At 40.6% G+C, this 13,332-nt stretch overlaps 1 protein-coding gene across 3 annotated transcripts in view; it reads right to left on the bottom strand.

Annotated features, from left to right (window-relative positions):
• Positions 1 to 7,409: 7,409 nt before the first annotated feature.
• The window catches only part of cadm3 (cell adhesion molecule 3), a 171,224-nt gene continuing 165,301 nt past the window's right edge, over positions 7,410 to 13,332 (bottom strand). For all 3 annotated transcript variants that reach the window (XM_036138591.1, XM_036138593.1, XM_036138594.1), the window contains 2 exons: positions 12,749 to 12,874; positions 7,410 to 7,549 (listed from right to left, as the gene is read on the bottom strand). In XM_036138591.1, coding sequence (XP_035994484.1) covers positions 7,431 to 7,549; positions 12,749 to 12,874 — 245 coding nt within the window. In that variant the 3' untranslated portion in view covers positions 7,410 to 7,430. The remainder of the gene's footprint in view (positions 7,550 to 12,748; positions 12,875 to 13,332) is intronic.

The following is a 13,332-nucleotide window of genomic DNA, read 5'->3' on the forward strand; positions in this document are numbered from 1 at the left end:
GCTCTTGAGGTACAGAGAATTGTAGCAATCTGGTGTTCTTACCTGTTGCGTTCATTTATAGCTCTAAGAACAAAAGAGAGACAGATGATGAAAATACTTCAAATTGATAGATCAGAGAGAGAGAGAGAGAGAGAGAGAGAGAGAGAGAGAGAGGGAGAGAGAGAGGGAGAGCGAGAGAATACAGAACAACCATAGGTTTTAGCAGCATGAGTTTCAATATCTCTGTAGATAATACTGATTTAACGACTTAATTATAAAGAAAATGTGAAAGTGGAGTTCCAGTTTACCCACTAATACAATGTGCAGCACTAAAGAAATCACCATTATTTAATTTGCTGTATTGTACTGCCCTCTGGTGGACATATTGTGTAGCTGCAAGATGTTACTGTGCGCATTGCTTGCTCTGTAGACTGTATACTGTCTAAACAAGTTGCAAAACTATATTTACTTTTAATTTCTTTTCCATCCATCCATCCATTTTCTAACCCGCTTATTTATTAATTTCCTTCTTGCTTTTTAAAATAAATAAAACTGGACCTGTCCATAGTGTACCCCGCCTCTCGCCCATTGACAGCTGGAGATAAGCACCAGCACCCCTCGTGACCCCAATAGTGATAAGCGTGTTAGAAAATGGATGGATAGAATACCCAACTGATATTATGCTGTGAAACACACTAAAAAAACTGTATTCTCATATTATTTATTAATATTTACGTATACTATATCATTACAATGATAAAGTACTTCACAGGACAGTTGTTTAATATGTTATGCTTAAAAACTATTCAAAAATGTGTTGCAAAATATAATTAATTATATTTATGGTTTGCATTTTTCCTTTTCTTAAATGATACGTATCCTGTTTTATTCTTAATATGATGTGCAGTTTTTATTTCTGTGCTGATGTTGGCCAACTTAGACCTAAACGAACACGTGTGGTTTAAGTGAGAACCTTTCTTATCAGGAAGAACCAGCAGCACACAGACCAAAATAACCCAAATTCATTTTTATTGAAGTCAACAACTCAACTTATATACTAACAAAAAAAAAGAGGAAGAGAAAAAAAAACTAACAATTTCAGAACATTTCAGCCAACAGCCGCAAACCTCATCACAGAATCTGTCGGGGTCTTGCACTTATGACATCGTCTGCCTTTTTGTTTTTTATTTGTTTTATTTTTTAATTTTTTTACAAATGAACACACACAACAGCACTATTTCCATGTGATATGAATATTTACTCAAAAGGAAGACTTATCATCCAAATAAGAAAAAAAACAAACAAAAAGAATTCTTTATTCATGGAAATAAAAACATTTTTGTGAACGCAACACAATAAGAGTGTCTCTGGAGTCTGTTTGGGTCATTTGGTACACACCCACACACAAACACATGCACACACACACTTAAGTACAAATACACCACAGGAGCAGACGTACCTGCTGTGCATAAACGTGTATGTGTGTGTTGATGCACCCGTAGTGTGTGTATGAAGTGTTTGCATGTAAGAGTTTCCAGTAAAGGCAACACTATATACAGGAAAACACATAAAAATGGTAGCTGAAACAAGAGGGGGAAAAAATGCATAAACTACAATTCTAACATTCAAGTTTTGGGAAAATCTAGATTAAAAAAAGTAAGATAATTGATCTGTTTTTGGCAGATCATCGCGTCATGACAACACCGACAGCTGTCCTTGGCGGCCTGAGACTTCCTGCTCTTCCTCGGCAGTCTGCAGAGAAAATGTTTCTGCACCCGTTTTTGCGTTCTGCTGCTATGCCCAGGTATATAATCGGTCCCGGCATAGTTTCAAGCAGCATGTAAGCTAGCAGAGCAACGCGATGGACCAGGTGAGCCGCAGGCTGATCCGAATCTACCAGCTGTACAGCCGGACAAGCGGCAAGCATGTGCAGGCGTCCCGCCCAACAAGACAATCGACGCTGCGGCCGAGGACGGAGACGCGCCCGCGCTACGCACATTGTGGACACCAATAAGTTTGGGAGTGAAGATCACGTCAAGGCAGCTGAGACAGGTCACTACATCTGCACCGAGAAGTAGGGGGAGCTCACTGGCAAGGAAAAGGAACCGGGCCTCAGCTGTATCTTCACCGAGATTGTCAAGAAAAAAACAACAACAAGGTCCAGAGGAACGTCCGCTACAACGGCTGCTGCATGGCCTTCAGGGGCAGCACGCCGCCCACCAAGGTCAACATTCATTTGGCCGCAAGCTTCCATATGCCGTGGTGGCCCTTATATGTCTTTTTTAACATTTCCCTATTGTTTATGTTCTTTAGTTGTTGCCATTTTATTCCATTCCTTTGTCTATTAGTTTCTTAATTTTTTTCTTGTATTTTTTTTTTTTTTGTAAATTTAGAACCATCTCTGTTAGATTGTTTTCTCTGGATATCTTAGTATCGCTGTTTAGCTTCTTTCTGATTAATCAGACTCCTTCCATCAGCTCCCTGCTTTCACTCCGCCTCAGCTGTTCCTCAATTTCCCCTGATTACTCCCGCCTGCGTTCCATGTCTTTCTCCACACTTCCCTCGGTATGTAGGCTATATAAGACTCATTACTGAATTCTTCCCTTGCCATGCCTGTTGCTCCTCGTTGTATACCTGCTTCGCCATACATACTCCATTTCCTCTTCTTCTCGTGCCAAGTTTTAAGCTAAAATACTCATCACCCTTTCAAAAAAAGCTAACAAAACTGAGAGTCAAATACTGATGGCTATGAACAACTTTAAAAAAACAAAAAACATGACACGACTTAAAAAGTAAATAGTTTCTTCTACAAAAAGGGGCAAAAAGGGGAAAAATGCCAGTTTTTAACTACCTAAGAGAAGATAATGACTCTGATTGAAGGAAAGTTCTGCCAAATCTGAATGAAGACGATGGGAAGAAATGATGCTTTGCTGGCACCTGGTGACAGCTAGTCACTATCGCACCAAGGCTAGAAAATATAGTCGTGCTGAGTGTACATCTGAGTTCAACAAATGCAGATTTCATGTTGGGTGTGTTGGAGAAAAAAAACAGAATTGTACTTTGTTGGTTATCACAGATGAATATGGTACTGGTGGACTTATCTAGGGCATGGCGTATGTTTGCAGAACAGAGGACAGCAGCGAGGTCTCAGCAGAGTGGTTTTCTTCTCCGGCAGTATCTAAACTTTCCAACCATTCCTCATGCAAACTACATGCTAGCACATAAACTAAGACAAAGGACAGGACGATAAATTACAGGCAAATACAGGTCCATTAGTTTTAAAAAAGACATTATACTTTTAAGTATGAGGCAAGTATTTCCTCTCTCCAGCATGAGCCGAGTTACAGTAGACTGAGGCTAAATACAGTTGAATGCTTATGTTTCTGAAGTGTGCAACAAGCTCTCTGAGACAGAGCTGATTCTCTGGTCTTCAACCATAACAGAAACGAAAAGTTGAATTAGGACTCCTAGAAGTGAAAAAATACATTTGAAAAAAAAAATCCATCCATCAGCAATACCCGCTTTATCCAGTAGAGCAGTGGTCTGGGCCTCATATTCTTCACTTTTTAAATGAGTCTTTGCTCCAGAACAAAGACTTTCAAAGACCGCATCCTTTGCATGCCACCAAGTTCCACAGAAGCCTATTAAACCGGTCATTTAAATGCAGTTTGCATCAGCAGGGTCAGTCAGATATTTTGCCCTGCTGTCACCTGTCGACCACATGCAAACGGAGATAAAACTAGAGACAATTGTTTCCATTAAACTGCAAGTGAAAGCTAGAGATATTGACTTACTGAGAGGAGTAAGAAACAGTTTCTTCCACTTATAGAACAGACATGATGTCTTTGACAGCAAAATAACAGATCTTGTAAATTGAGATTTATCTTATTTCAAGAATGGAGATCTCAGCTTAAATAAAAATGTGGGACAGCTGACAACATTGCCTTAAGTCTGAACAACATGGCAATTTGTTGAAATGTAAAATGTGAAGAAAACATACAACCAAAGATTATATCCAGAGCACTTTGCTGCCATCTATTGGTCAAATGCATGTCAAACGGCGCATAATTTAGCTCATTTTCCAATTAAATACCTACATTTATAAATGTTTAGTGTGCTATATTCAAATTAATAATCTCTGCTTACTGTAGAATCTGCCTTATTTGACATATAACTATAGAGAAGTCAGACAGTAAAGCAATAACCCTCTTTCATTTGCAATTTGGAAAACCAGTGAGATTTATAAGTAGCGACAAGCTCATGCTGAGCCGATGTCTCACCCAAATTTCATTATGGTAACATAATGACAAAAGGCTTGATTCTTGATTAGCAATTTTAGCTGACAACAATGTTTTTATTTGCATTATATTTATCTAAACACTAAAATAATGTTTACTAACAAGAGGTTGTACAGCACAACCTGAGTGGAAGGTTTAATGAGATACACACTGGCAAAAGTGCAATAAATTGTTTATTATTTTGTCTTAAAGACACATTTTTTATTTCTGAGGTCATGGTTGCTGATTAACATCTGCAACGTCACCGACCAGCTCAAACTTCAGAGGACTTTCCTTTAAAAAAAAAACTTTCTGACTTGCAATTTGCAAATGTAAACAAAAAAAATTCCCTTATCCAAATATGACGAGGCAAAGGACAGAAACCGTAACGTCCTGATGCCCTGCTGTTTAAAAAACGTGGCGGTACTTGACAACCTTAGTATGTACAGAGGTGGTACTCGTTAATAATGTTTGAAACCGGCTGATCTAAAACATATATGTCAGTGGATTCTGTGGCCCAGGGTTGGGTTACCGCCACTGTAGGGTATTATACCTGAAATGCAGCCTGTCCTCGCTGTCGTGGGGCGGAAGGCAGAGCAGACCCTGCAAAAGCCACTGGTCCATCACAGGGCCAACACAGGGACGGATAAGGAGGATGAGATGGTCATGCACTCTTGCAGCCTAACTGAACCCTGTCTTATGACTTGCAGAACAATAGCCTAGAGGAAAATCAACTTTAAAGCCACAGTACACCATCTGTTGTGACCCCATGACACTGTACTTCTGAACTGACAGTATGATGTTACAATATGGCTGCATGACCATACACCCAAAAACCCTGACATCTTTAAATACATTCCGGCCAACAACTCTTTCAATAAAAAAAAAAAAATGCAGACGGCCCTATTAGGTAGCAGAAAACCCTAAATAGATTCTCATTTTTAAGGGTGGTTGGGCAAAAGTAATCACTGATTCATCTCCAACACGCTCCCTCAGTACCGCAGAGAGCTACAACCACGCAGCTTCTTTCACCATACGTCTACACAGGCTTCTCAATGAGACGAAGACCGGCAAGGAGATTCGGGACATCGATTGGGAGACGGTGGGGGGAGGAAGGAGTGACGAGTGGAGGGGAGATGGGGTGAAGGTGGATCAGGACACAGACAGCTTGATTGATTAAAGTATGAAAAGAAATAGACGAGAGGAGGGGGAAGGAGAAAAGTGGAAGAGGACATTAGGTTCCCTGAACGACTTTCTTGAGTGTTAGAGCAGCCTGAGACGCCCGGCTCGCCAAACAGAGCCTTGGCATGTGTACAACCCGCAGCCAGAACCTCTTAGTTAGATTGCAATCAATTTCCATGCCCAGGCAAGTGGGGCTTGCTATTGCCAAGGCCAACTCTCAACCTTAATAAAGCACCGTTCATTTATGGGAAGCTTTCGCTTAGCTGGCGAATGAGTTCTGTTCACACAAGACAACCATAGCGGGAAGGGGCTTTTTTTTTTTTTTTCCTTCTTTTGCCAGGAGCTTCGTTATAATGCATGTAGACAGTCCTGCTCCGTCCCGTGAGCCTTTTCTCAACCCCAACGAAGCAAACATGGCAGGTTGTTAGAGAAAGCCAGTGATGCCCCTACTCAATGGATTCAGAGCCAGATGGCCTTGCCAAGAAAGGCGATCTGAAGGTGAGAGTGAGGTTCAGCAGGCTCAATTTGAAGGGAAACTACTTGAAAGACAAGAAAGAAACTCCATTGAACCCCTTTATAAATGTGCGTTTAACTGACACTTTGCTACAGATCACGGTTCAAGGTTTGACAACGCAGGGAGAAACCGTCGGCACTGAGCCCGGCACGACAAAAGAAACCGAGAAAACACTCAAAAAAATGCCAAAATCAAACGACTTTTGAACTGACAACCCAGCAGACACTGTAAACTGTTATCACAACGCAACAAGACGCAGACAGGAAACGCAAGTGCTCCACCCCCCCCAGAAAAAAAAAAAAATCCAAAAAGAAATTTAGAAAACACAAACAAACCAATAGGAAAAAAAAAACATTCTTTGTACAAATATTTGCAGTTAAGGTTAGTTTTCATCGCAACATCTTGCTTTAGTTACATGTTTTTCTTTTTTAGCCCAAGGATAATGATCTTTTTGACTCTGCATTTTCACGCATGTAATAAAAACAGGCAAGCTTTTTTTTTTTTTCTATTTTATTTTTGAGTATATAAGTTATTGTGATGCAGTAATGGGCTGTATGAGAGAGACGATTAGAGGGTGCAGAAGAGCGACAGAATGCAAAAAAAAAAATAACCGTGTATTTACAACACACCGAAACGGTTTCTGTCAAGTAAAAAGAATGCTATATAACTCTATATTTATATATTTATATATATTTATATATGTATAGTGGAGGCCCTGGGCTTGGTAGCGCAAGGTAGGAATGCTGTTTTTGCAAGTTTTTGTTGTGGTGTGTTGTGGAAAAATCGGTTCGTCCGCAGGAAGAGGTTTGATGGCATAAAAAATATTGAACGGTTATGTTTTCCAGTCAATAATTTGGTCTGCCCGAAGCACGTTTACAACGGGATTCTGCATGATTTGGATAAAGGGAGTGAGGGCCTGGAACGTGAAGGGGGCGGGAGCCGGTGTGGGCCGCAGGGGAGAGAAGAGGTTGTGAAGATGTTGGAATGTGGTTTACAATTTAGCTTTTTCACTGCGCTAACAGTTTGGAGAAAAAAAAAGAAAAAAAGAAAAAAGGGATTTGATAATGGATCAGGCCGTGTTAGTAGGAAGCTCGCCTTTGTTAATCTGAGCATCTACGAGCATTCAAGTCTGTGCAGAAAAGAAAAAAAAAAAGAGCTGAGTCATGTATGTAGGCATGTGTGTGTGTCTGCGTGTGTGTGTGTGACTTCAGTTCATCCGAATGTCAGTGCAAAAAAATCTCACTTCCCTGTATCAATGCAAAGAGGGTAGCTGAAGCTCCGACCACAGTTCTTTACCCCCCCCCCACCACCACCACCACCCATCCCAGCATCCCTCCAACAGAGTAAAGAACTGAAGCGCTGTGAAAACAAATGGAGGTTTTCTTTTTTTTTCCTTTCATTTCTCCTCCAGTTGAATCCTCCAAAATTTCTTCTTCCTCCTCGCTGTCTTTCCCCCCCACCCCCCCACCCCAACCCATCTAGATGAAGTACTCCTTCTTCTCCTCGGCTCCGGAGTGGCCTCCCTCGGCGTTGATGATAGCCGTGTCTGCGTCAGGGGCGTCGTCGGAACCCTTGGCCTCGTGGGTCAGATACGTTCCTGTGGGATGAGAGGAAAAAAAAAAAAAGAGTGACCCAGTGAGCCGGAGACAGAGGGGAAAAAGGCGTGGGGTAATAAGAGGCTGTAAAAGCCCCACCACAGGGAGTGTAGAAATCCAGCAGGATGGGATGTTTAAGATAAGATTGTGTCAGTATGCTCCAGTGTGGGTTCCTCAGCTAATACAATGATTGCGTTCTGCGACTCGGTTCCTCTGGTGGTTTAAGCGGCTGAATTACTGCGGCACAGACGGCGGAGGCAGATAATCAGCCCAACAGAAACATCAATCAGCCAGTTAATGATGTTTTTTTTTATTTTATTTTTTTTATTTTTTTTTTTTTTATTCGCTGTCCAAAAATGTTTTCAGCTACTCTTTGTTAAGAATATGCAGAATCAACATTTCAACATGACTATAGAGCTAATTACGCTGGGAATGAGGTCTGGCTGCAACGTTCTGGTTAAGGATGTGGGAAGAACCCTCCCACTTGTTTGTGTTCCCGTGAACCAATGAAACGATCGCAGGCACCAGCAAACCCAGAATGCTGTAATGATCCTCATAAATTTTTGTTTTTGTTTTGCACAAGAAGACATTCTAGTAGTATAGAACATAAGAGCATAGAAAGCTCTCTCTCCATTATCCGACGGCAAAATAAACCAAAAGTACCAACGGCAGCGCCTTTTTGTGTTAAGAAAAGCAAAACAAAATAGTTTCAGCTCACCAAAACAATCGCAATCACAGTAATGCTGAATTTTCTCAGTAGAAGTAGATTTAGGTAATTACATCTTCTGAAAATAGGTGTAGGTCATTAACTTCAATCACCTTTTAAGGTCAAATGTTGCAGTTAAAAGAGTCGCGTAGGTAATGTCTTCATTTAGATAGCATGTAGACGACACCTATTATTGGCGTGAACGTTGTGTATTTTATTGGCGTGTAGATCGGATGATACCGGAGACTTGGTGATGGCAATTTGCCACCGTTGACTGCAACTCTTTTCTTTACTTCCCTGCCCTCCTCTTCACTACTTCAGCTGTTTTAAACTTTCATAATTATTTCTTTAACTGTAGATATGAGCAAGTTTATGTGTCCAGCTGTTGTCCTACAGCCATTTAACAAATTATTAAAGTCGACATGCAACTGCCTTACATTACTTCTCTTGTCTTTCCCGTTTCGAACAGTAGAAGAAGAATGGGCCTCTACTTCATCAAAAAGACGTCATGGATTACTTATTAAAAGTTTTCTAAATCTCTTTAATCATGAATGTATTGAAATAATACTTCTGTTGCATATGTATAATACATATTTTATATAAATTGTTGGGGACTAATTGTAGCAGATGGGGTTTGTAAAAACAAAAAACAACAACAATATCTTAAATTCTTGTGTTAGTAACATGCGTAGAAGGCACTAAATGTATTTATCAAACAGCGCTGTACATCATTTTGTGTCAACACCTTATTTTTAGTGTTAGAGTTGGTCATATCTGTATAGAATGTCATCATTTCTAATCCCAGGCAATAAAATGCAAATTTTCTTACTTTTTCATTGCCTTCCTTAAGAAAATACTTACACTACGTATAAGTTCATAATTTATGTTTTTGATATAAACATGAGAATGCAGACACAAAATAAGAGAGTTGAAGGTGCGATTTTGGACTTCAACAATTCATAATCCTGCTGAGAAAGTTGCTAGCCATGGCAGAAAATATTGATACAATTATCAAAAAAAATATATTTTTTGCATACTTAGACACAAACTTTCAGTATAAACATATCTGTATTGATCTGTTTGATTAAAGATTAAAGAAAGAGGCAACTATAATCAGTTCATTTTACTAAACATACAATAATCTGGATATTTAGCTGTTACAGCTAATTTCCATGCAGTGGTAGGATGACCAGATCTAAAAAAACAAAACAAAAAAAAAAAACAAATGTGGGACAACAGGATGTTTGTGAGGGACAATACCAATACTATGATGACGTCATACATTTTAATTTAACACAGATCACACATTACATTGACCAGTCTCTGCTTTACCTGTTAGCGCACAACAATGAATTATCACGAGTTTATAAAAAATATAATTTAACTGTTTTAAAGTTTGTTAACGCTCTTAAAAAATATTAATAAAATTGTTCTATGTTTATAAAAAAAAACTTTACTAGTTTTTAAACATGAACTCTTTTTTTTAAAGCTTATTTGTCACGTTCTGTTCTGGTTTATGTTTATTATTTGGTTAAAGTAGCTCTTTTTGCCCTTAGATTTATTTCCGTTTTTGGATTCTAGTTTAGCCCCTTTATTGTGTTAGTTATCTGGTCCCTGTTTTAGCTCTGCTTTTAGTTCTGTGCTTGGTTTGCTTGGTTTTGTCTTAGGGTTATTTTCTAGTGTCCTGTCTGCTCCCTTAATCACTCCCACCTGTCCTTGATTAGTTTCCCTCCGCTCACCTGTTCTAGCCACCTATTTAAACCTGCCTTAGTTCTCTGCTCCCCGTCGGTTCGTCACACTTGTCACCCATGTGTCTGCTGCCTCAGTTTGGTAAGAGCTCCCAGCACATTGATCCTGTATGTAACCTGATCTGTTTTGTTCTGCCCAGTTCTGTTGCCGGTTCCCTGTCAAGTTGTCTGGATGTCTGCCTTACCCTTTTTGGACCCTGTTCTGTTTGACTGTTTTGATTCCCTCTCCTCACCTTCCCTCCATTAAAACACCGTCAAAAGCATTTCTACAGTGTTTGGCTGAATTCTGGGTTCTTCACCACATCATTCATTACATTATTTGGAAAATGTAAATATTGTTTAACTTAATCCTGGCTGCTGTACCTTGTCTGTCTGACAGGTATCTTTGGGTTGGATTAAAAATGAGTAAATGGATCAGCTGGAGGCTTTTTCAGCTCTATGTTTCTTGTGTGACTCCCTTATACAGTGTTGTTTCACATCAGGCTCCCTTCCGAGTAGCTTCAGGGTCTCTGACCACACCCAGTTATAAACCGCTCCTCAATATTTGTTCCAGCATTTTCTTTTAATGACGTTGTTTCCTTTAATATGTATGCATCAAAACCCTGTTTCGTTTTATTTTACGAGCCTGCTGGCGCACAGCTTCTCCTGAGATGGGTTCAGCCTGCGGGACACCGGGACAGGAGTGAAAAACACGGCACAGTCCCGCACAAACTGTCTGGTCACCCTATGAAGTTGTGACAGGTTGATATTCTCATCATCATGTCCATTTGAGGCAAAAAAAAGTTCATTGCTGGGGGCAGAAGGTACATTTATAACAGAAAGTAACTAATTTACTCTTCACTGTTCCCATCAAACCTCCATAAATGAGCTAATAACTCACCCTGGGAAGGAAGTGATTAATGTTTTGTCACAATAATGGGCTTCATTTATTCAGACAAATAACTGTAGCTGATAAATTGCTAGTGTGAGGAAATTTCAAAAGTAAGCTGTGTTATTAAAACATGGAATAAACAGCACCAAGTCCCCCATTCTATAACTAGGTCTTCTTTTTCATGGGCCACAATATGTACTGCGCTCACCGTGGGGCTAAAAGCAGGAGACAGGAGCACTGAGCAGGGGGGTACAAAGGGTACAAACAGGGGCATCAGTTGTTGAACACCCATGGTACTTACTACCTATGTAAATATGCTGGTGAAGATTCTCAGTCATCCAGGTCATGGTCATTCCAAAAAAAAGTAAAAAACAAAACAACTGGACTTGTTTTCCGTAGTTGAAGACGTTTTGCTTCCTCTCCAGGAAGCTTTCTCAATTCAAAAAGTCTGGAGTAATGTGGAGTAACAAGCTTTATACCATTGCCCAACAAAGGCCTTGTAATGGCTTAGATAACATGCAAATTCTGTTGAATCCTGGAGAGGAAGCGAAACGTCTTCAACTACGGAAAACAAGTCCAGTTGTTTTGTTTTTTACTTTTTTTGGAATACCAACGTAAACTGATCACAAGGAAAGACAAATACATCGGGTAACAGCTTTGGTAACAGCGACACAGTGGCGCTGTCTTCTTGAGCCAGAGACCTTCTTGCCTCACAACAGGAAGGTCCTGGGTTCGAGTCCCCGGCTCTACCGTGGCCCTTCGGTGTGGAGTTTTCATGTTCTCCCCGTGTCCGTCTGATCTACGAAATGTATTACAGTGCTGGGGTATGTACCTTATATGTATGATGACCAATAAAGCACTTTTTAAAACTTTACTGATATAAAAATTCACTATTTAGTTCAAACTAGTTTGATTTTTTTCTTCCCAATCTGACTTCTTTTTTTGTTGTTTTTGTTTTATTTATTTATTTTTATTTACATCACCACATCTCTAGCTGGGTGTCTGGGGATGTGCTGCCTTGTTTTTATGTTCAGGCACCAGACCTTCTCTTCTTTAAAAGAGCCCCAGTGACGTCGCAAAGCGCTGCATGTCCTGCAGCGCTGCCGTGGGCCGCTTTGCTCCTCAAAATAATGCTGCGCTTTAATGGCCTGTCACTATATAGGCGGACAGGTCTTGTTAGGTTTGCAGCCGATGCCACGCTCGTTCTGTTTCTGGACTGCACAGTGCTCCGCATTAATCTTTGAACGGTGATATATAACCCGATCCTGATTTAACATTCTCCACAACTTCAAATCTGGCCTGTCTGTCAGGTTCCTCGGTCATCCTGTTGCTGTATGTTCACTGATGCTCTCCACCAAACTTCTCAGACTTTCACATATTTATGTGGAGACTTAGTTGCACCCAGGTAGACTCTGATTGACGATTAAGGGACTTCTAGAGGCAGTCCTTTGCTGAGGATTTTGTTTGGGGATATTCAGGATAAAAAGGCCTGAATACAAATGAATGTCACACCTTTAGATTTGTAGTTGTAAAAAAAAAACTACATTTCCTTCCTCAACACTATTTATAGTGACATCAAATCCCAATAAAATACAAAGAAGTTTGTGTCTGTAAAGTTACATGTAAACAACTTCAACAAGTGTGGATACTTATGCGCAGATTTGTCCTCATCTTTTATTGTTTACGATTAAAATTCACATTTACATGTTGCCGCGCACAGGATTTCTCCACATGCATGTATGTGTGGGTGCCGTGTAGCTGCTTTTTTTTTTTTTTTTTTTTGCTGGCATCCATATGCATGCCGACATGTCTTTCCGCGTGTTCATACATGAATGCATGAGCGGGTCTCTGGGTTTGCCCGTGCAGGGCCGCTGACCTTTGTGTCTGATGAGGTATCTGCCGAGGACGATGAGGAGGCAAAGCAGGATGAAGACGATAACGGCCACCACCCCTCCGATCACAGCGTGGTCCACGCCAGAAGGTGACGCCATGGCTGTCGTGTCTTCGGAGGAGGTCGAGCGGGGCGGCGGGATGAAAAGAAGAGATGAAGTTAGGACCCGAGAGAAGGGAAACGTAAGAGGAACAGCGTGTGGTGAGGACGCGACGGGAGGAGATAGGAAGAAAAGAGAGAAGGAACAAGACAGAGAGCATTACTCAATGTAGACGAAGCAGCAGAAATTACAATGGGAGAGAGGAAACGGAGGACAGAGGGCGAGAGGAAGAGAGACGAAGGGGTTGGTGGATGAATATTGGTGGAAATGGGAGACGGATGATGAAAGGCAGCAGAAACAGAGCGAGAGAAAATAATGGGGAAAGTGACAGAGAGAAGGCAAAAAGAAAAGATAAGAACAGGGGAGCAAAGAAACATGTCAGAATATAATACCCACTGTGGCAAACCTTCACAAGACAAAAGCGGGGAAGTAAAAAGAAAGCCAGGCGAGGGAGAGAAACTATTTCATC

This window comes from Fundulus heteroclitus, chromosome 6 (genome assembly GCF_011125445.2).
Source record: "Fundulus heteroclitus isolate FHET01 chromosome 6, MU-UCD_Fhet_4.1, whole genome shotgun sequence".
NCBI lineage: Eukaryota > Metazoa > Chordata > Actinopteri > Cyprinodontiformes > Fundulidae > Fundulus > Fundulus heteroclitus.